This window comes from Martes martes (assembly GCF_963455335.1).
Source record: "Martes martes genome assembly, chromosome: 12".
Lineage (NCBI taxonomy): Eukaryota > Metazoa > Chordata > Mammalia > Carnivora > Mustelidae > Martes > Martes martes.
The window spans coordinates 60,354,637-60,375,706 of NC_137900.1; the positions used below are offsets into that span (position 1 = coordinate 60,354,637).

At 50.0% G+C, this 21,070-nt stretch overlaps 3 protein-coding genes across 8 annotated transcripts; 2 read left to right on the forward strand and 1 right to left on the reverse strand.

Moving 5' to 3' along the window:
• Positions 1–1,979: 1,979 nt before the first annotated feature.
• Positions 1,980–4,832, forward strand: CCDC107 (coiled-coil domain containing 107). 2 transcript variants are annotated; one of them, XM_080820105.1, is made up of 6 exons: positions 1,980–2,150; positions 2,238–2,392; positions 3,732–3,792; positions 3,885–3,975; positions 4,071–4,183; positions 4,265–4,832. In XM_080820105.1, the coding sequence occupies exons 1-6, from the start codon at positions 2,045–2,047 to the stop codon at positions 4,471–4,473; spliced, it is 735 nt and encodes a 244-aa protein (XP_080676231.1). In that variant the 5' UTR covers positions 1,980–2,044; the 3' UTR covers positions 4,474–4,832. The 2 variants fall into 2 exon arrangements, with proteins under 2 accessions (XP_080676231.1, XP_080676232.1); XM_080820106.1 differs by having other exon boundaries at positions 1,997–2,150; positions 2,241–2,392.
• On the reverse strand, positions 4,758–9,473 carry ARHGEF39 (Rho guanine nucleotide exchange factor 39). Of its 3 annotated transcripts, none has more exons than XM_080820103.1 (9): positions 8,175–9,473; positions 7,901–7,995; positions 7,514–7,634; positions 7,142–7,260; positions 6,460–6,530; positions 6,081–6,209; positions 5,669–5,898; positions 5,331–5,419; positions 4,758–5,172 (listed from the first exon to the last, which is right to left on the reverse strand). In XM_080820103.1, exons 1-9 carry the CDS (start codon positions 8,637–8,639, stop codon positions 5,157–5,159), a joined length of 1,335 nt encoding a protein of 444 aa, XP_080676229.1. In that variant the 5' UTR covers positions 8,640–9,473; the 3' UTR covers positions 4,758–5,156. The 3 variants fall into 3 exon arrangements, with proteins under 3 accessions (XP_080676229.1, XP_080676228.1, XP_080676230.1); XM_080820102.1 differs by having other exon boundaries at positions 8,154–9,473; XM_080820104.1 differs by having other exon boundaries at positions 8,197–8,623.
• Positions 9,474–13,852: 4,379 nt separating this feature from the next.
• On the forward strand, positions 13,853–20,531 carry CA9 (carbonic anhydrase 9). Of its 3 annotated transcripts, XM_080820108.1 has the most exons (11): positions 13,853–14,832; positions 15,646–15,675; positions 15,946–16,116; positions 16,281–16,423; positions 16,499–16,591; positions 17,624–17,690; positions 19,005–19,162; positions 19,371–19,515; positions 19,672–19,698; positions 20,101–20,182; positions 20,295–20,531. In XM_080820108.1, exons 1-11 carry the CDS (start codon positions 14,448–14,450, stop codon positions 20,359–20,361), a joined length of 1,368 nt encoding a protein of 455 aa, XP_080676234.1. In that variant the 5' UTR covers positions 13,853–14,447; the 3' UTR covers positions 20,362–20,531. The 3 variants fall into 3 exon arrangements, with proteins under 3 accessions (XP_080676234.1, XP_080676233.1, XP_080676235.1); XM_080820107.1 differs by having other exon boundaries at positions 14,259–14,832; positions 16,281–16,591; XM_080820109.1 differs by having other exon boundaries at positions 14,322–14,832; positions 15,918–16,116; positions 16,281–16,591.
• Positions 20,532–21,070: the final 539 nt, after the last annotated feature.

The following is a 21,070-nucleotide window of genomic DNA, read 5'->3' on the forward strand; positions in this document are numbered from 1 at the left end:
TTGTATTTCATTCAACAAGGATTCATTGAGTGCCTGCTAGTGCCCGGTGCTGTGCTAAGCTGTAGGAATAAAATTGTAAAGAAAAGAAATATGGCCTCTGCTCTCCTGCAGTTTGCAGTCTAGTGGTACTTTCTTTTTATAATTAATTTTAATGGATTAATTGATTTTAATTAACTGATTTTATTTATTTATTTATATATTTATTTATTTGACAGAGAGAGAGATCACAGCAGACAGAGAGGCAGGCAGACTCCCCGCCGAGCAGAGAGCCCAACGCGGGACTGGATCGCGGGACTCGATCCCAGGACCCCGAGATCATGACCTGAGCCGAAGGCAGCGGCTTAACCCACTGAGCCACCCAGGCGCCCAATTAAGTGATTTTAAAGAACCAAAATAGATTTTTTCCAGCTTTACTGAGATATAACTAACATATGATGGTGGCTGAAAGAAAGTACAATAGCTGCATTAATTAATAAATTAATTTAATTATTATATTATTAATATTATTATATTAATATTATAATAGTTATATTATTATATTATTATATTAAATTATTAATGAATAAATGAATAAATTTTTAATGAATAAATTCAGGTGAAGGGTGTTTAGATGTTAACTGTACAGAAAGGAAATAGCAGTGGAAGGTGCCGAAGAGAGTTCTATTTCAAGGGCCTGGCTCATAGCAGCTGCTCAAATTAAAATCACTGGTAGGTAGGCACAGTTCTTTTTTTTTTTTTAAGATTTTATTTATTTGACAGATCACAAGTAGGCAGAGAGGCCGGTAGAAAAGCGACGTGGCGGGGGGGGGGGGGCAGGCTCCCCGCTGAGCAGAGAGCCGGAAGCGGGGTTTGATTCCAGGACCCTGGGGTCATGACCTGAGCCGAAGGCAGAGGCTTTAACCTACTGAGCCACCCGGGCGTGTCCAGTACACATCCTTCATAAAGACTTTCCTTGGATTATCCCACTTAATCATCATAACAACTCCGTAAGGTACAGATAGTGTATTATCGTTATCTCCATTCTTCAGAGTGGAGACTGAGGCACAGAGCGAAATTAAGTAACTTGCCCAAAGTCATTTAGCTTTCGAGTAGCGGAGGCAGGTTCTAGGCCAATCAGTCCATATAGTCTACTGTGTGCCGTGCTACACAATGAATGGTGGCTATTAGAAACATTTGCCAATTGAAGAGGGTGGGGGTGAGGGTGGGGGTAGAGGAGGCCGCTGTAGGAAGAGAGAACTGCAAAAACAAAGAACTCCAACCGATGTGATACATACAGCGCGTTAGGTCATAGGAGAAAATGACTCAGGGGTGAATTAGTCCACTTGCGGGCTCCAACCTTGAGCCGCTAACAGTACCCCGAACAGAGGCCCTCCGCAGGGGAGGGCCTATTAGTCCCACTTCTAAAAGTCTGCCGCGCTGAGAATGAGCCCCGTGTGGTTGGTGCGCACAGGCGCGCGCACTGCCTGCGTAACTAGAAATGCTGACGGACGACGCCCCCGCAGCACACCGCTCAGCTCCCCCGCAGCAAACGGGATCGCTTCTCCGCGGACGTTACAGTGCGAAGCAGGGAAAGTCAACGTGCACGCGCACGCGGCACTCTCTGCCAAAGGGTCCGGGGACTTTCCCCTAGGCACGAATAAGGAACAAGTCCTTCGTCTGTAGCCTAGGAAACAGGCCTTCAGCACGAGCTGCACGTAGACGCCACGATCATTCTTTTAAGGTTCGCCATCCTAAGCATTTTTTGATTAGGGTGAATAGGTTGCGAGCATGAGAAATAAAACCCACTTCCCAGCATAATCTTATAAGATTGTAGGCTCCTAGAAGCATTCTGGCTAATAGAATTCCTAAATAGACGAGAAATGAATTCATTTGGGAAAGTTTGGCCAAGGTCCGATGCTAATAAGCTTGCCCCGCCCACACACTAAGTGGGCGTGACCTCCCAGCGTGTCCCGGTACGCGACTCTCGCACCGCCCGTCTTGCGCATGCGCAGCGGGACTCCCGGCCAACTCTGGCGCCTCCGGGGCCTTCGTTCTGTGACCTGCAATGGCGGGGTCGGTCCCGTTTGCGGGTTTGCTGGGGTTGCTACTTGTGTCTGCACTGCCCGGGGTCCTCGGAGACCGCCCCAGCCCCGACCTCCGGGCACACCCAGGTATCAGCGAGGGCTTCTGGAGGGAGGCTAAGACTGCCCGTGGGTCCCTAGGCCCCGGCTCTACTGACCCACCTCTGCCGTCCTCAGCAGGGGACCATGCCCAGGTCGGCCCTGAGGCCACGGAACCCCGGCGACGGTCGCCGCCCAAGGACCAGCGAGAGCGGGCCCGGGCCGGAGCTCTGCCTTTGGGGGCGCTGTACACCGCAGCTGTCGTGGCTTTTGTGCTGTACAAGTGTTTGCAGGTGCGGGACGACGAGGGGTGGGGATGCCCCGGGCCTGAATCTCCCGTGGGGGCGCTATGGTACCATGAACGAGACACTTCCTTCCGTCAGTTTGTAAAACGAAGATGGTAGTTCCTTGGCTTTCCAACACTAGAGGGTTATTTTGAGCATCCAGCGAGGTAGCAGATGTGAAGGGTTCTTGGTAAATTGTGAATAAATAATGAACACCACATTTAATTCTCCCAACAGTCCAATGAAGAGATTAAGTGATTTGCTCAAAGTCACGCAGAGCTGGTAGTAACTGGGATTTGAACCCAGCAAGTATGTGTCCATACTACAGAAGTGTGGCTGCTGATAAAATTCTAGTCTTGGCACAAAGTGTTGGTTGCTGTAGCCACAATATGGAAGGCCCTAGTCTCATGTTCTCCTTAGAAAGGAGGCCCTGAAATGTAAAATGACAGTACATTTTAGTGTATGGAAATGGTTGGAATGGAAAATAATACCTTCCAAGGCTCTATTCTCAAACCTGGCCTGATTACTTATTTGCATTAGGAAGTAGAAGGCTGAACCAGTTTGGAGGGGATATGAAATTAAAAGGGATAGCTAATCATGATTCCAAATAGACTTGACAGGTTACGTTGAGGGACTATCATGATGAAATTTAAAGAGAATCAATAACAAATTATATTTGTGGACCCAAGTACGGTCTGGAGGAAACATGTAACTTAGCAGCAGTTTATTAGTTGAATAATAAAGTTCAGTCGTGTGTTGTGAAACCCACTTCCCCAGGCAATGCTAGGAACAAGATATTGCATCTCATCGTCTGATCAGAACACTCGGGAGAATTTTGTTCTCTTCAGGGAACTATTTCTAAGAACACTATGTGCCCAGTAGACCAGAGAAAACCATATCAAATGAACAGCGACTGAGTAAAACCAGGGATATTAAACCAGAGAAGACATGGGGAAGGGGAGGGGGCAAGGACCATTGTCTTCAAATTCCTGAGTGGCTATCATGTTGAAAAGACACGGTTTTGGAAGGCAACATGGAAAAAAGATACATAAAGGAAAGTTTTTGGTTTTGTGTATAAACTAACAACCAGAGCTTTATCAAACTGGAGAGAGATGCTCATTCCTGGGAATGTTTCATTAGACTGAATGACCCCGTGTGGGGGCATACTGACATGTTGCTTCACATCCCAGGTGAGGAGCTAGACTAGGTGTGATTATGATTCTCTAAAGTAAAATCTCCATGGCTTTCTCGACTTCAAATTATCCTTCTCCTCTCATGGCTTTGGAGACAGAGGTGATGGAGAAGCTTGTTCCTGCAGGCTAGCCCTCTCTTCCTTCTGTTTCATCAGGGGAAAGATGAGGCTGCAGTTCTCCAGGAGGAGGAAGGCAAGAAGGAATCATCACAGTCAGGTGGGTTTTGCACAAGCCTGTATTTGGTAGGGGATTACGGGACCACAGAAGATACAAATAACCATTGCTCTCCTTTTCTCCTTTACCCCCAGAGCAACAGCTGGCCCAGTTGACACAACAGCTGGCCCAGACAGAGCAACACCTGAACAGTCTGATGGCCCAGCTGGACCCCCTTTTTGAGCGGTAAGAAGAGCAGTGACCCTGTGGCCAGGGGAGCTTTGTGATAGGTGGAAGAGGTGGCGACCGATCGGCTAGCCTCTGAGTGGATGTTTCTACAGTGTGACTACCCTGGCTGGAGCCCAGCAAGAGCTTCTGAATATGAAGCTTCAGACCATCCACCAGCTGTTACAAGACAGCAAGCCAAACAAGGGTGTGGACGTTCCAGAACCAGGTAAAGGGTTGGGTGGTGTGAGTCTTGTGGAGGTGGAGACAGTCTCTGAGATAGGAATATCCCTGATCTTTCCCCTCACAGAGGCCAGCCTACCCTTTCCTGAGGACTTATGTATAGAGGAGGAGGAGGCGAAGGCTGGTGACAGTCAGGCCTGGGAGGAGCCCCCACACTGGAGCACAGAGACGAGAAACCTAGCTACTCCTTGGGAAGTGGAGCAGGGGCTAAGGAGAAGATGCAGCAAGGCTGTGGGAAGGGCCGCAGTCACAGCCGCCGCCGGCAAGGAGAAATGACAGCTGAAGGCTTAGTAAAACAAAGTCTGTGCTTGTGACTGGACACTCCCGTGTGCTTTTTCTATTCCAGCTGGTCCTACACACACCCATACTAGGTGCCCAAGAACAACTGGGCCTTCCTGAAAAGCTTCCCTTATTAGGATAAAAAGAGGCTACCTTCCAGTGTGAGAGCTGAGAGAGAGAGGGAGCTCCAGCTCTTTTCCTTGTATTCCTGAGGCCACCGGCAGGGCAGCCTTCAGGGCACAAACACCTCTCTTTCCCTTATTGCACAGCTGAGACAGAAAGGCCTTTCCAAAAAGGGGAAGAAAAAAAATGTTTACTAAAATGCAATGGGAAAATAAATTACAGAAACTGCATTCAACATAAAAACATCCATGTTTACAAAGCTGCAGTCCTGATAAACAACCACCCAGGGACCCAGCACTGAGCTTAATCAGTCCTAAATCCCCTCATCTGCATTGGAGGGGCTGGTTCGGCAGAGCTTCACCAGAGTGGGACTTGGTTTCCTGATTCTTATGGGCTGGTCAGATGAGCTGGCACGGCTTGGTCCCAAGCAAACCCGAAATGACCCTTCTCCAACCATGAAGGGTTCTGTGTTTTGTTTAGTTAGTACTGAAGATTTCTTTGTACTCCTGACTTTGACTTGTCTCTCAAGTATTCTGGGTTCTGGAATTAAGATTCTTCTAGTCCTTCTGGCTGCTGTGGAGAGAAGACGGTCAGTTCAGGCACTGGAATGAGCACTCTCCAGACAAAATCACCCATGGCCTTGGGGGTGGGGCAGCCCAGGAGGTGTCACACGTGAGACAGGATTAGAACTGCTCACTCCTGGCCCGTGGGCCTCATCACAGCACTCTTACCTGATGGCCAGAGTCAGACTGTGGTGCCAGTGCAACAGCTCTTCCTGGTCTGTGCACATAAGCAGTAGCTTCTCATGGGGAAAGGACAGCTAGGGAGAAATCACCACTTAGTGCAGGGCTCAGAAAGGTCCAGGCTAAAGCTGAAGGCCTTGCTGTTTCCATGAAGGTAATTCAGGGCTGAGGTGAGAACTAGGGATGAACCCCAACCCCCCCCATCTCAATGCAGGTGGCTTAGTTCCTCTGAAGGGGGCCTAGGCCAAAGGGATAAATAGTACATAGGCATTTGAGGCCTGTTTTGAGCCTCTCCTACCGAACTAGGGCTCCAGCCCATAACTTACACTGAGCAGTCCACCACAAGGGCCTCCTGAGTGGCCAAAGACTCTGTGGAGTTGACACTGGGCCATGGGGTAGAGGGCACGGCAGGCAAAGGTGCCACTCTGCAGCAAGTGCAGTGGGGGTCGAGGTTTGGCCATGAGGAGCACATCGGAGAAGAGGAAGAACATTCGGGGCCGGGGCTCCCCACGGGGAGGCACCACCAATAGCCAGCCCTGGCGTAGGAACCAGCGACCTGGGGGCGGGTGGGAGAGCTGTTATTCTGGTGCAGCTCCAGGACCATGATCCGTGGGAGCAGAAAGAAGGGGAGGCTAAGGAAATGGGGCATTTGTGCTGGCAATACAGAAAAAGGGTCAGAAAAGGGGAGTTTGAGGATTGGGGATGGGGTGGGGCACAGAGAAGGGGAGTGTGCAGTACCTGAGGTAAGCCCCTTTGCCTGGCGGCCACTGAGCAAAGCCTGAACACGCTGGAGGTGCTGGTCATTCTTCTGTTTCTGACCAATGCTGTAGACTCTCTGGGCGGTTTCACTTATCAGCCGGGCAGCCCCTGGAAAAACATCCCCCACCCCACTCCCGGTACAGCTTTGACTTTGGGTGACTGATGGTGAGGAAAGGCTATTCTGGAGGGGACTAGGGTGAGGGTCTAACCTCTGGGAGAGCAGGCAGGGCAACAGGCACATTGTGTACATGTCAGTGGAAGTCAGTGGAAGATAGGGACATACCAGACATTGTTAGAGGGCAGAACCAGAAAAGGAGAGGCAGCCTCCTGCCTGTGTTTCAGAGGAGCAAGAACATACGTGTGAGCTGTTGCTGGTCAGGGCTGTTGGGACCTGTGTTTTCAGCCAAAGCCACAACAAGATTCTCATACCTGGAATTAGACAGTTGGAAGTCCAGGAGGGGAAGTAGAGTTGGGCAGAATTCCTTCTGCCTGACCTACAGATCGCTCCCTACACACACTTTAGTTGCAAGGCCAGGAAAGACCTGCTTCTGATGGTTGCATCCCTCTCTTTCATCTGGGACTCAGAACCCAGGCTCACCCCCACATGGCCCTCTGCTTCCATCTTCCCACACTGAAGAGTCAGGAGCAGACTGACCATGATTTTGGAGTCCATTTCCCAAGATGAAAATTAATCCATCCAAGGAGGATGCTAGAGACAACCTGACTATATGCTCTTAACATCCCCAGGAACAGAAATCTAAGGTAGGCAAACCTCTCATCTCAACAGACTCTTCCAGATACCCTGCTTCTATTACAGGCCCCCTCACTTCAGTGCAGACTTCCACATTCCTAGCTAAGGGCCTGAGCTGCAGACCCCAGCTACTCCAGTGGGTTCACATTTACTCTTGCAAGAGGTTTTTAAGAGCGGTTGGTCCCAGGAGAGAGGCAATGGGACAGAAGCCATAAACCTCACAAAGCTGAGAGCGGCGATCATACAGACCCAGAAAAGAGGTTGGCTGAGTCCAGGTGAGTTTACTCACTGCTGGAGCCTCTGCAGAGGCAGAGGGAGCAGGTCCTGAAGATGAAGGCTCCCAAACTCAGGGCGGCCTTCCTGAAGTCGCACAAACCTCCGGAAACGTTTGTTTTTCTTTAGTTGCTCCTGGAGTGATAGGGAAAGGATTGGCAGCAGGGAGAGAAGCCACTCCTTATATTGTATTCATCTGTGTACACACCCCCCAGCCCTCTGTAAGCTGTGTGCTCCTGAGAGAAGCCCTACAGTGAACTTTGGAGAGATGGGGGACACCTACGGGGCTGTAGAAATGTAGGAACAGTATGAGTGAAGTTTGGAGCTTCAGAGGAAGAGGCAATGTATGGGGCAAGAGGGGAAGAACTTGAGATTATCTTCCGGTTACCTGCAGGGTGGTCCGGGACCTCTCTGCGTTGGCAGCAAATTGGGTGTAGAGCTCCAGGTGGGGGCAGAAGCTTTCCAGCCCCTGTCCCCAGTGCCCTCCTTCCAGGTAGGGAAGCAGCTCTCTGCGTGGGTGAGGATAGTAAAAGAGCAGTCCAACAACTACTCAGGCACCACCTCATTGAATTCTCATAACCTTGCCCTGGAGGTAGTGGTATTATCCCATTTTACAGATGGAAGGTGGGGCAGGGTAAGGCACTGGGCCAAGACCACAGGTGAGGTAACTGGCAGACTCCGTATGTGAACTTGGGTCTCCCCCGACTCCAAGCTTCGTGCACTGCCAGAGGCTAGGGCCCTCCCTCTTCTCTTTCCCCTCGCCCCTTCTACTCACTGGCTGGCGCCGTAAATGAGCTCCCAGGGCCCAAACAGGGCCTGACGCTCTGCTGGTCGCAGGGTGCCCTTGGCTCTCAGAATCCCCACGAAGTACTGCGGAAGGAGAGTACGGGTATATAATCTGCCCGAAGAGGAGGCTAATGCCAAGCCGCTGCTAGAAACTGTAGAATGCCTGAGCTCCCTAAATGCAGGCGGACGGCCCAAGACCCAGTATACTCGGGGTCACCGACCTCGCAGAGACCCTCCCATACCCTGGGATCCCCGCCCCATACGGGAGGGCGTGCGCGGCCGCACCGTGGCCACCAGCCCCAGCTGTTCCTGGTAGCGCCGCTCGGTTTCCAGCAGCTCCCGGGCAGTGCAGGCACGTTTCCGCTCCCAACGGGCACGCTGCTCTTGAACTGTGCACCGGCCGCTGGCGCCCCATCCCTCCATGCCAGGCTGAGGGGTCGGTTCTTCCGGCCGCAGCCCGCCAGAGATTCAAATCCCAACCGCTCCGGGGGCGGGGCCGGAGAGAGGAATGCGCCCCCTGGCGCCGGGAGGCTGCGCGCAGGACGGAGCATGCGCGGCGGCCCGCCGAAAGGCCTTGGGTCTCTGCGGTTAGGGCCTTGCCCTACCGCCAGGGCGGCACTGCAGGTGCGAGAAGCCAGCTCAGGCAGCGTTGAGTGGGGCAGGTGGGTGGCCCTCCTCTGGACTGGCGCTAAGTTGGAGCCGTAGTCTGGACCTTGGAAAGCAGACATCAGCGGGACCTCAGTGTCCTATCTGTAAAATTAGGAAGGGGGCAATAATTACCGTACATATTCTCTCCTGGGCCTGTGCCAGATCTGGGGTCCAGTCGTCCCCGGTGCTTTCACTACTGGGAAACCTCAGGGGTCACAAGGTTTTAAATGTTTTGGCCCTTGGACAAAAGTTTGTAGGTTTTAAGTTACTAACTCGTTTTTTCCTTTCATACTGATCCAAAACCTGACAGCCCATTAGCTCCTGATGCAGCAAATGTCAATAACTAACATGGTGGTCAGAATTGCTGTAATTCTGGCCAAAGGCTCAAGCTTGTAGTTGATTAATCTGTGCTACCCCGTCAAAGATAAAATGGACCAGATTTTCCTTACTTCGTTAGGTCTTTCGAGAAATTGGCAGTAGCCCTAGAGGGTAAATTGGCAGAGCCATTTTGCCAGTATGTATGAGAAGTCTTAAAATGTGCTTACCCTTATCACCTAGCAGGTCCATTTTTAGGAATGCACCCTAAAGAAATAGATATGTGAACAAAAATATGTATACCAGAACGGGTGATAGTGTTGTTTGTAACAATATAAAATTGGAAGCCTTCTAAATGTCCAGTGGTAGAGAATTGGCTAGAAAAATTATGGTACAGCTACTTGAAGGAATAATATGAAAGCATTAAAAATGTAAAAAACCGGGGCACCTGGGAGGCTCAGCGGGTTAAAGCCTCTGCCTTCGGCTTAGGTCATGGTCCCGGAGTTCTGAGATCGAGCCCCGCATCGGGCTCTCTGCTTGGCGTGGAGCCTGCTTCCTCTTCTCTCTCTGCCTGCTTCTCTGCCTACTTGTGATCTCTGTCTGTCAAATAAATAAATAAAAAATCTTTAAAGAAAAAAAAAACTGTTAAAAAAATGTAAAAAATCTATCAATATGGAAAAACACGCAGAGTATATTGCCAAGACCAAAAAAACCAGGCTAACAAAGCTGTTCGTACAATATGATCCCATTTATGTATAGCATATATAGGACTGGAAGGATAAGCAATCAAGAAGTAGTTGTGGTTGTTATCTCTGGGTGATGGGATTGAAGTTAATGCACTCCACAAATATTTTTTTAAGCACCTAGTCTGTGCCGGGCACTGGATCGCTGAGGTTAAAGGGGTGAATGGGACAAATAAGGTGATTTTTAAAATTCTCTTAATGTTTTTCTCCTTTTTGCAAGTTTTCTGCTGGAGCATGCAAGCATTACATTTTACTTATTTATTATTTATTATTTTATTTATTTATTTGACAGGGCACAGGTAGGGGTAGCGGCAGTCAGAGGGAGAGGGAGAAGCAGGGGAGCGTGATGCAAGGCTTGATCCCAGGACCCTGGGATCATGACCTGAGCCAAAGGCAGATGCTTAAATGACTGAGCCACCCAGGTGCCCTGCATGCATTACTTTTTAACCAGAAAAAAAAATACTATTAAAGACCAAAATGTTAAGAAACTTTCAGACCCTGCATTCCTTCCACTGTGGAACCCTAGGAATTTGGAACCCAAGACAAAAACCAGGGTACTATTAGGGTTTTGAGGTCCCCTCTAGCTCACTGACATTCTAAGAATTTTAAGGAGAAATGCTGGACTTAGATCAGGGAAAAACAACTTGAAGGGTTGGATGGCGGAAAGAGAAAGTTTGGATCAGACTGTACCTTGGACTCAAGGAAACTGATGATACCATATAGGTAAGGACTATTTACACACTCTTCAGTGAATGTGGGGCAGTCCACACTAGGAGTTCATGGCAAAATGGGACAGATAATCCCACAGTAATCTATATCACTATGAGTCTGTTCTGCAGCCCTGGGATGAGCAGAAACATGGCCCTAAATGTCTGAAGGTACAGACCCTAATGACCAAAGTCTTGGCCGTAAACACCACAGAGAGGCCATGCACAGGCAGGTGGTGCTCCAGTCAGTTGGTCCTGAGTACACCATGTCCCAACCTGGGAAAGGTCCCAGAGTAAGACTCTGGGAGCTCGAACCTGTTTTAGAGTTTGGCAGTCTCCCAGCTGCAAAGGCATGATCCAGGGTCAGAGTCTATACTCCCCACCCAGACCAGAGACACAGTCACACACAGAAACAGAGCGCTTAAGAAAGAGACAGCAGCATGGAGAATGGCATTTGGAAAATTAAAAGGCTGAAACAGAGAGATACCTGCACATAGACACAGATCTAGACTCTGAAACATTGACTAAAGGCAGCTGAGATGGCAGGGAGGCAGGTGAACATAGAGAGTGCTGCAGAGAAGTGTACCAGGAAATCTTGACAGAGACCTAAAAAGGAAAACGATGGAAATATGAAGAACATTTAGAAAGAGGGAAAATGAAGTAAAGCTGGGATGGGTCTTAGAGAGAGATCTCCACACATACAGACTCCAGACCCCAGTAAGCATGGTGCTTCTGTCTACTGTGGCTGCCCATTACCTCTTCCACCTCAACTAGACTTGTCATTACTACATTCTGTCTTGTCCAAGTCCATCCAATTCGATACTAGCATGTACCCTCCATGTGTCAGTGTCTAACCAAGGTGCTGACATCACAGCCGACCCAGACAATAAGCTGACCTTCCACATTGCACACTGGATCAGATTTCCATGGATGGCTCTTAATTTGGCTCCAGAAATAGCAACCTGGATTGTTAGGCTGCCTCCCTCCTTGGAGGACAGCAATTGTGCAGCTCTGTGCAAGTTTTGGTATACACTGTGACAGTTAATCTGACAAGGCAGATAATTTGGGGTGCTGTAAAAATGTTACGTCATGCTCTTGGAACAGTTGTGGTTTGGCAAACACAAGTCATCGACAATGAACTCCCTGAGGGCAGGGAAGCCATCTTAGTTGATTTGGTTTTCCTCAAGTCCTGGCAAGGTGATCTGCAGAGAGAAAAATGCTCAATGATGGTTGGTGAATAAAAGACTTAATCAAATACTGGACCCTGCCCTTATGGAACTCAATGCTATTAGAGCAGATAAAATGTCATAAATCACCATAATATAAGTTGGATGGTGGGCAAGGTTACTAGTAAGGGCAGGCAAAGAACTGGTGGTTCAGAGGCACCAGAAATCTCTTCCTATGGAAGAGAGTGGAGGTGGCGGCCTTTGAGCTAAGTCTTGAATCATAGGAGGGACTTAGGAGAGACAGTAAAACTATTTTACAGGGTTGGGGCGCCTGGGTGGCTCAGTGGGTTAAAGCCTCTGCCTTCAGCTCAGGTCATGATCCCAGGGTTCTGGGATCGAGCCCCACATCAGGCTCTCTGCTCAAGCAGGGAGCCTGCTTCCGCCTCTCTCTCTGCCTGCCTCTCTGCCTACTTGTGATTATCTGTCCAATAAATAAATAAAATCTTTAAAAAAAAATAAAAAAACTATTTTACAGGGTAGTGGGCACAGAAGTCCTGATTCATGACAGTGGAAGCTGGCTGGGCCTCTGCTGTGCCAGGCATTACCTCTTTATTATTATTATCATTATTATTATTATTTTTAAAGATTTTATTTATTCATTTGACAGAGAGATCACAAGTAGGCAGAGGCAGGTGGAGAGATAGGGGGAAGTAGGCTCCCTGCTGAGTAGAGAGCCCGATGCGTGGCTCCATCCCAGGACCCTGAAATCACGACCTGAGCCAAAGGCAGAGGATTAACCCATTGAGCCACCCAGGCACCCCCCTTTTTTTTTTTTAAAGATTTTATTTATTTATTTGACAGACAGCTCACAGGCAGGCAGAGAGAGGAAGGGAAGCAGGCTCCCCGCCAAGCAGAGAGCCCGATGTGGGGCACGATCCCTGGACCCCGAGACCATGACCTGAGCCGAAGGCAGGGGCTTTAACCCACTGAGCCACCCAGGCGCCCCTATTTTTTTTTTAAGATTTTATTTATTTATTTGACAAAGAGAGATCACAAGTAGGCAGAGAGGCAGACAGAGAGAGAGGAGGAAGCAGGCTCCCTGCCAAGCAGAGAGCCCAGTGTGGGACTTGATTCCAGGACCCTGAGATCATGACCTGAGCTGAAGGCAGAGGCTTTAACCCACTGAACCACCCAGGTGCCCTAGGTATTACCTCTTTAGATAAGAGATCAGTAGAGTCCCCAGAGAAGAGGGAGGTAGATGGAGCGCCCTGAAGCTAGGAACTCGTTCTCAATAGGATTAGAAATATTTCAACATATTTCTCTAATGCATACAATCATACTGGCACATATCTACTGAATTTAGCCCCAGATAGGAACTTCCTGAGATGGCCTTATTCTCTTTTGGTTTGTTGAAGCTATGGGGACCTTACTAGAATGTGAGCTACAGAATAGTAGAGGTGGTTCTCTAGTTCAGTGCTGCATCCCTAGGGGAGGCTCAATGTTTCTCAAATGAACAGGCATACTGGGAACCCCAAGTCCATTCTTAGGGTCCTTTCAGTCTTCATCTCCTTGTACCTGCTCTCCCCCTCAAATCCATGCTCCACACCAGCACTCAACATAACCTAATATGAGAATTGGATTCTGTCATTCTGCACAAGATACTTGATGCCTTTGCACAAAATACCATTCTCCCCATTGCTTTTAACAATTGAATTGCTGCTCTTCCAAAATCCAGATCAGATTTTGCCTACTTCTGTATTACTTTCTAAGGCAGAATTAATCTCTTTCCACTGAATATTGTGCCCTCACTAACTAGACAGTGAACTCCTTAGGACAGGGATTGTGTCTTATTCATTTCTGTACATTTAGTCCATAGCCCAGTGCTGGACATAGTAGATGCTAAATAAATATTTATTAAATATAAGAGTGAATGATATTCCCAGCAGTGAGAACAGACGAATAAAGGTGGTCAGAGGTCTGCGGGGAAAAATGAATGTTTTAATTTGGCTGGAGTATGAGGGAGAATAGTAGGAGATAAAATGGAAAGGATTCTTGGGTAAGATTTTGAAGGACTTGAAAGTCAACTAGAGGAAGAAGATGGGCAGATGGAAGCCAATGAAGGTTTTTGAGCAGATGTATAATATGATGAAAAATAAATTTATTGTAAAGTCATCACAGTCCCTCTCCTACATATACTCAGTTTTCCATTTAAAGATTTTTTTATTTACTTATTTGACAGAGACACACTAAGAGAGGGAACACAAGCAGAGGGAGTGGGAGAGGGAGAAGCGGGCTTCCCACCGAGCAGGGAGCCTGATGCGGGCTCCATGGGGGTCTCAATCCCAGGACCCTGGGATCATGACCTGAGCAGAAGGCAGACATTTAAGGACTGAGTCACCCAGGTGCCCCACTCAGTTTTCCATTTATACTCAGATTTGCCTCCCACCTACCTATCTGTCCACCCGCTCCCAGGCTTCCCCAGCAGCTTGTCCTACCCCTTTATCTGCTCCCTGGCTAGGCCAGGGATATATACATGGGCTGCTTCCCCTCTCAGCCAGAGGCTGTGGGGGCCCCAACTCCCTGTCTTTCCCCTTCTCTGCCTGGGCCTGGGAAGCAGGCCAGGGTTAGCTGAGGCTGGCTGGTGAGCAGCTGGGCGGTGCCAGGGGGAGCCTGTGTAGTGCCAGGTGGTGCCTTGGATTCCAGGCTAAGCCTGTGACCCCGATAACCTCCTGCCTGTGCACATACCTGCCCCTCGCACCACCCCCATTCAGGCTTTGGTATCGGGGAGGGGGCACAGGGCCAGGCAGACCCACAGGACTTTGGCTCCATCTCTACAAAAGGGCCCTCTGTGAGTCAGCCTGCTCCCCTCCAGGCTTGCTCCTCCCCCATCCAGCTCCTGTTTCCGATGCACGTACAGCCCGTACACACCGTGTCTGGGACACCCCACAGTCAGCCACATGGCTCCCTTGTGCCCCAGACCCTGGCTCCCTCTGTCGATCCGAGCCCCTTCTCCGGGCCCTGCCCTGCAACTGCTACTTGCACTGCTGTTCCTGGTGCCTGCCCATCCCCAGAGCCTGTCCCGTATACAGGGGACGCCTGGGTTGGGAGGAGATTCATCTGGGGAAGATGATCAGCTGGACGGGGAAAACCTACCCAGTGAAGAGGACCTGCCCAGAGAGGAGGACCCACCTGGAGAGGAGGACCCACCTGGAGAGCAGGACCCATCTGGAATGAAGACTGAACCAGGAAAAGAGGACTCTCTGAAGTTAGAGGATCTGCCTACTGTTGAGGCACCCAGGGACCCCCAAGGCTCCCAGAATAATGACTACAGGCACAACAAAGGTAAGCAGTCATCAGCCCTCCAAATCTAGACTCCAGGAGGTTTGTCCTTCCCACACTAAACCCCAGCCCAGGCAGGGATTATTCAGAGAAGGAATGGAGTCTGCACTCCAACAGTAGCCTTTCCCATCCCCAGGGGATCTCATGCCACTAGACCCTTACCCCTTTCAGAGCTAGAAGGGGATGAATGGGGAGACAAAAAGCACAGATGGAGCAAGGTGAGCAGGAAGAGATGAGAAAGAAAAAAGGGGAGGTTGGAGAGGAGAAAGATGCAGAATGTGGAAAGAGAAGACACGTGGAGAGAAGTAGGAATATGAGGGAAGAGAAGAGAAAGGATGGCAGGGGTGATTGGGAAGCAGAGGAGGAGGCAGAGGGCTTGTAGAGATCACCTCATCTTCAGTCTACAGATGAAGAAATTGAGACCTGGGAAGAGGGAATAGCAAGTAGGGGAACCTAGTATTTTGACTCAGAAACCAGGAACCTTGGGAAGGGAGTTGGAGACAAGGAGAAAGGGAAGAGGGTCTATTGATTTGGGCCTGGGGACTGAGGCCCCCCACCTACTTTACAAAGACACCGGTTGCAAACTGGTATCTCTGAGACCAGTAGGATCTTTGGTCTACCAAGCTATGGTGTTACGTTTGGTTGCAATCTGTTGTGCTTTATATCTGGCCACGTTAGGCATTTTGGTTACCTGCTATGACCCTGTAAGGCATCTGAGTTGGAGAACCCCTACTACTAAGGGGGATCCATCTCTTTCTGGCCGCTGGGGAGGGACTGGGCTTGAAGACCGGCTTTTCATTCTTCTCATTGATGCAGGGGATGACCACAGTCATTGGCGCTATGGAGGTGAGACACCTACCCCCTGCACACCCAGCCTGCACACCCTGCTCTGCTGATCTGACCCCCCAGCCATCCCGAACTCTGATCTTGGGTGTCCCACCCACTGCATCCATGTCTGACAGTCACCAACGCGCGGCCTGCTCCCTGTTTCCGTCCACATCCCTGATTTCTATTTCCCGCCCCATGCTTTCTCACTCCACCCCCTCACTTTTTCTACCCTGCTTTCCTATTTCTGATCTTGTCACCAGACTGCCGGTCCACACTCTCTCACTCCAGGAGACCCGCCCTGGCCCCAGGTGTCCCCAGCCTGCGCAGGCCGCTTCCAATCGCCGGTAGATATCCGCCCAGAGCTCGCCGCATTCTGCGGGGCTCTGCAACCCCCGGAACTCCTGGGCTTTGAGCTCCCGAAACTCCCAGAACTGCGCTTGCGCAACAATGGCCACACGGGTGAGGGAGGGTCTCGCTGCGGCGCCGCGGGGAGGAGGCGGGGAGGGTGTCTGCGGTACAGGGACGGGTCCAGAGCCGAGGGCCCGCCAGGCGGGTGCTTGGGAGTTAGGCTGGCCCTTCCGGGTAAGTTGGTCCTCCCGGCTCACCTGCCTCTTCCCTCGCAGTGCAGCTGACTCTGCCTCCGGGGCTGGAGATGGCCCTGGGTCCCGGGCGGGAGTACCGGGCCCTGCAGTTGCATCTGCACTGGGGGGCTGCGGGTCGCCCGGGCTCGGAGCACACGGTTGACGGCCACCGTTTCCCAGCCGAGGTGAGCGCGCAGCGGAGAGGCGAAGGGGGGCGCTGGGCCGGGGGTCTTGCCCACTTCTACCCTGTTTCTCTCCAGATCCATGTGGTTCACCTCAGCACTGCATTTGCCAAAGTTGATGAGGCCTTGGGGCGCCCCGGGGGGCTGGCCGTGTTGGCCGCCTTTCTGCAGGTACCAGCCCTGGACACCCCTATCTCCTGCTTCCCCACGCCCCAGGGTTCACTGTAGCTTGACCCCAGAGATCCCATCCTAGCACACTCACCCTGGCACCTGGCCGTCCTCATTCACTCATTAATTCATTCGACACGCCCTGTAGGCCAGGCGCTGAGCCACACAAAGGATTCCGAAAACCGTGGCTCCGCCTACAGCGGGTGGGGGAGGCTGATACAAAGGGCACAGACAGAGTTAAAGAGGTGGTCAGAGAAAGCTTCACAGAGGAGGTCAAACTTGAAGCCTTCAGTAGTGGAAAAGAAAAGATGTTCCATGCAGAGCCAACAGTGTATGTGGAGTAAGAATATAACCCACTCAGGGAATGACTGTGGAACGGGGTGGGGGCGGGGGGAATGCCAGGAAGAGTAATTTCTTGAATACTCCTGTAACCTGTAATTTCCATTTTGTGTAATGCAGTGACGTCTAGAGAAGTATTTAGTGACATCATTGGACCTGTATGGATCCAGGCTACATACACAGTGATTAGAAGAGGCTAGTAAGTGGAGAGACAGTGAGATACCTTCTAGGCTGTCACTGCCTTTACTGACTCTTTAACGTCAGCCTCAACAGCACAAAGTTCAGAGAAGTGCCTCTGAGATAGCATGTCCTTGCTCCAAAGGCAAACACATGAATTATTCAGGTGAATGTAGAGGAAATGTGAATGCAAAGGTTATTATGGTTTTCTGTGGGGAGACCATGAGTGTGTATTTGGACATAGAATCAATGAGACCGGAAAAGATAGTAGCACCCAGGTCACTGGAGGCTTCCTATCCTAGGAAAGTGACCCACCTTCTTCTCCAACTTACCATTGAAAATCAGTCCACCAAGCAGGTTAGATTCGTTTGCAAATAAAAGTAAATCCACTGAGTAGTAATACACAAGATTTTGTGTTCTCCCAGCATTCTCAGAGTATGGGAAGCCCACCTCACCTTCAGGCCTCCAGCCATGGCCTTGGAGACCTGTAAAATCCTGTCTTGAACTGTCATTTCCCAGGAGGGTCCAGAAGAAAACAGTGCCTATGAGCAGTTGCTGTCACATTTGGAAGAAATCACTGAGGAAGGTCAGTTTTTTGGTTTGGCCACTACCCTCAATACCCTTGTTCATAAAGAACTGTCCTTGAGAAGCCTCAGGCGTGAGGATGGAGATGGGCTCCCTCCCACAGGCAGGGAACCAACGCGTGAACTGACTGTGAGCTTGACAATAATTACAAAGCTGAGCAGAGGTCCACAGGCTTTATGGCTAAAAACCAAAATAAACAGACAAAAACCTCACCCCACTCCACCAAAAACCCAAAACTCCACAAAACCCCAAATCAAAACAAAAACCAAAAGAAGACACAAAACAAGCCCCCCCCCCCCCGAAAAGCGTTTGGAACTTCAGAGGTTGAGTCCAGAGAGCTAAAATTTTTCTGAAAATTCTCTATTTCTCCTCCATAAGCATTAAATATTTTAAATTTGTACTTTTGTTGGAAATCTTTGCCTTCTCAGTCACTCTAAGTAATTTTAAACCTCACTACTGGAACTTAAATTTTACCAAACTAGAGGGAACTGTGCTTTTTTGAGTTTTGTGTCTGCTTTTTATGGTTTCAAATGTTTATATTTATTTACAAGTTACTCTGCTCATTTCCCCCCCTCCTTTTAAAAAAAATTTATTTATTTATTTATTTGACACAGAGAGAGAGATCACAAGTAGGCAGAGAGGCAGGCAGAGGGGGTGGGGTGGAGGGAGGTGGAAGCAGGCTCCCTGTTGAGCAGAGAGCCTGATGCAGGGGGGTGGGGGTGTTTCTGACCCTGAGATCATGACCTGAGCCTAAAGCAGAAGCTTAACCCACTGAGCCACCCAGGCACCCCCTCATTTTCCCTTTTGATTCATTTTGGGTTTAAATCTGTAGTCCAGCATGTTATCATAGTATACAGAATAAGAGTGAAGACTCAGGGGTGCCTGGGTGGCTCAGTGGATTAAGCCTCTGCCTTCAGCCCAGGTTGATCCCAGGGTCTGGGATCGAGACCCGCATCGGGCTCTCTGCTCAGCGGGGAGCCTGCTTCCCCCTCTCCCCGTCTGCCTTTCTGCCTACTTGTGATCTCTCTCTCTGTCAAACAAATAAACAAAATCTTAAAAAAAAAAAAAAAAGAGTGAAGACTCAGGGAGGACCTTGGGAGCACTTCTTTCACTCTGTGAAACAAGCCCCACAGACTTGTTACCTTATTCTGAGTTAGGTCTTGTGCTGAGTTATGGGAAGGGACACACTTAGTGAAAAAGTGGTCTCAGGAAGTTACATCAGCTTGGCTTCTGGGAGGTGAAACTGTATCCCTATACTCCAAAGCTTTGGAGGGAAGCAGTCCAGGTGGGATTCCGGCACAGGTCCTCTCCACAGACTCAGAGACTTGGGTCCCTGGCCTGGATGTATCTGCGCTGCTGCCCTCTGACCTCAGCCGCTACTTCCGCTATGAGGGGTCTCTGACCACACCCCCCTGCGCCCAGGGGGTCATCTGGACTGTGTTCAACCAGACAGTGAGGCTGAGTGCGAAGCAGGTGGGGCTGGGGTATGGTGGTGACATAGGGGATGTGGGGGAAAGGGGTGTAGGGATGAGATCAAGATGGATAAAGAGATGAAGCAGCTGTATGGGGGACTAGGGGGACAGAGTGGGTGAAGCCCTGAGTGCTGGCGGTGAGTAGGCCTGTGACCATTTCATTTTCTTGTCATGAGCCTACCCCCACCACTGTCTCCTGACCTCCCTAGCTCCACACCCTCTCTGGCTCCCTGTGGGGACCTGATGACTCTCGGCTACAGCTGAACTTCCGAGCAACGCAGCCTTTGAATGGGCGAATAATCGAGGCCTCCTTCCTCACTGAAACAGAGAGCAGCCCCAGGAGTGTTGAGCCAGGTGCAGCTTTGTGGTGACCCATAGTGCCATGCCCCGTGCCCCGCCCCCCCATCCCCCATCCCAGGTCCGTCATCCTCCCATGTGTCTTCATTTGTGCCTGTGTCTGTCACTGGCAGTCACAGACCCTGGTTCTAATGTGTCTTTTTCCTCTTCAAGTCCACCTGAATTCCTGCCTTGCTGCTGGTGAGTCTTTGCCCCATCTCTGGCCCCTGATCCCTTGGCATCATTCAGCCTCAGGAGCTAGGACCACCTCTACCCCTTCTCCTTTTCTGCAGAACAGACCTCCAACCCCAATTAGATAGAGTGTCAGATCAAGGGAGAGGGGGTTCCACTGTCCCCAGGGCAAAGTTAATTAGAACGAAGCTACAGAAATCTAGCATCCTCCTTCTCAAACAACCTCTTTTACTTTGCTTTTAGGTAAGAAAAATAGGTGCTTATCTTATTCTTTCTTGTGTATCCACCCCCATTCCTTTGGGGGCCTCTTCTGGATTCTGACACTGAGGGCAGCTGGAGAACCTGGGGGGCAGGCTGAGGGAATCCTACAGACTCCTCGTCACCCTGAGGCAGCTTCTCCTCTCCCTCCAGGTGACATCCTGGCCCTGGTTTTTGGCCTCCTCTTTGCAGTCACAAGCATCGCCTTCCTTGTGCAAATGAGAAGGCAGCAAAGGTATACCTGCCCACTTCCGGACACCCCTCTTCCTCAGGCCCACTTTCCTGGATGAGTCCAGAACAGTTTCATGCACATTGGAGTTTTCTGATTGGGCTTTTGTGTTGTGTAGACTCCGAAGTGGGACCAAAGGGAATGTTAGCTACCACCCAGCAGAGGTCACGGAGACTGTTGCCTAGAGGCCTTGGAACTTGGAGAATGTACAGAGAAGCCAGCCAGAAGAATCTGAGGGGGAGCTGGAGACTTTGTCCTGTCCTACCCTTTATACCACTTTCTTTTTAAGGTCCAAATATTTTTTAAAATAAATGTTAATAAAATATATGGAAGGCAGCTCTGTTCCCCAAATCAGGAGGATGGTGTATTTATTTCCTATTGCTGCCTTTAAAAGTCACCACAAACTTAATGGTAATGCAAATTTATCCTCTTAAGTTCTGGAGGTCGGAAATCCACAATGAATCTCCTGGGCTAAAATCAAGGTGTCAGTAAGGGCTGGTTCCTACTGGGCACTTTGAGGGGAGGTTTCCTTTTTCAGGTTCTAGAAGCCAAATATTCCTTGGCTTGTGGCCCCTTCCTCTTATCACCCTAGCCTCTTGCTTCCATTGTCCTATCTCTTAACTGCCTTTGACCTTGCCTCCCTCTTTTAAGAACCTTTGTGATTACAGTGGGCCTACTTGGATAACTTAGGATAATTTCCTAATTCCAAAATCTTTAGCTTAATCACGAAGTTCCTTTTCCCACATAAGGTAACCTTTCACAGGATCAGGGTGTGGACAGTTTGGTGGGAGGGCATTACTGCCTAGCACAGATGTTTTCGGGAAAGGTGTAGAAATGACTGAGATAGTTAGAATGGCCTTGGGCACACACACAGCAGTGTATGTGTCTGGGGGA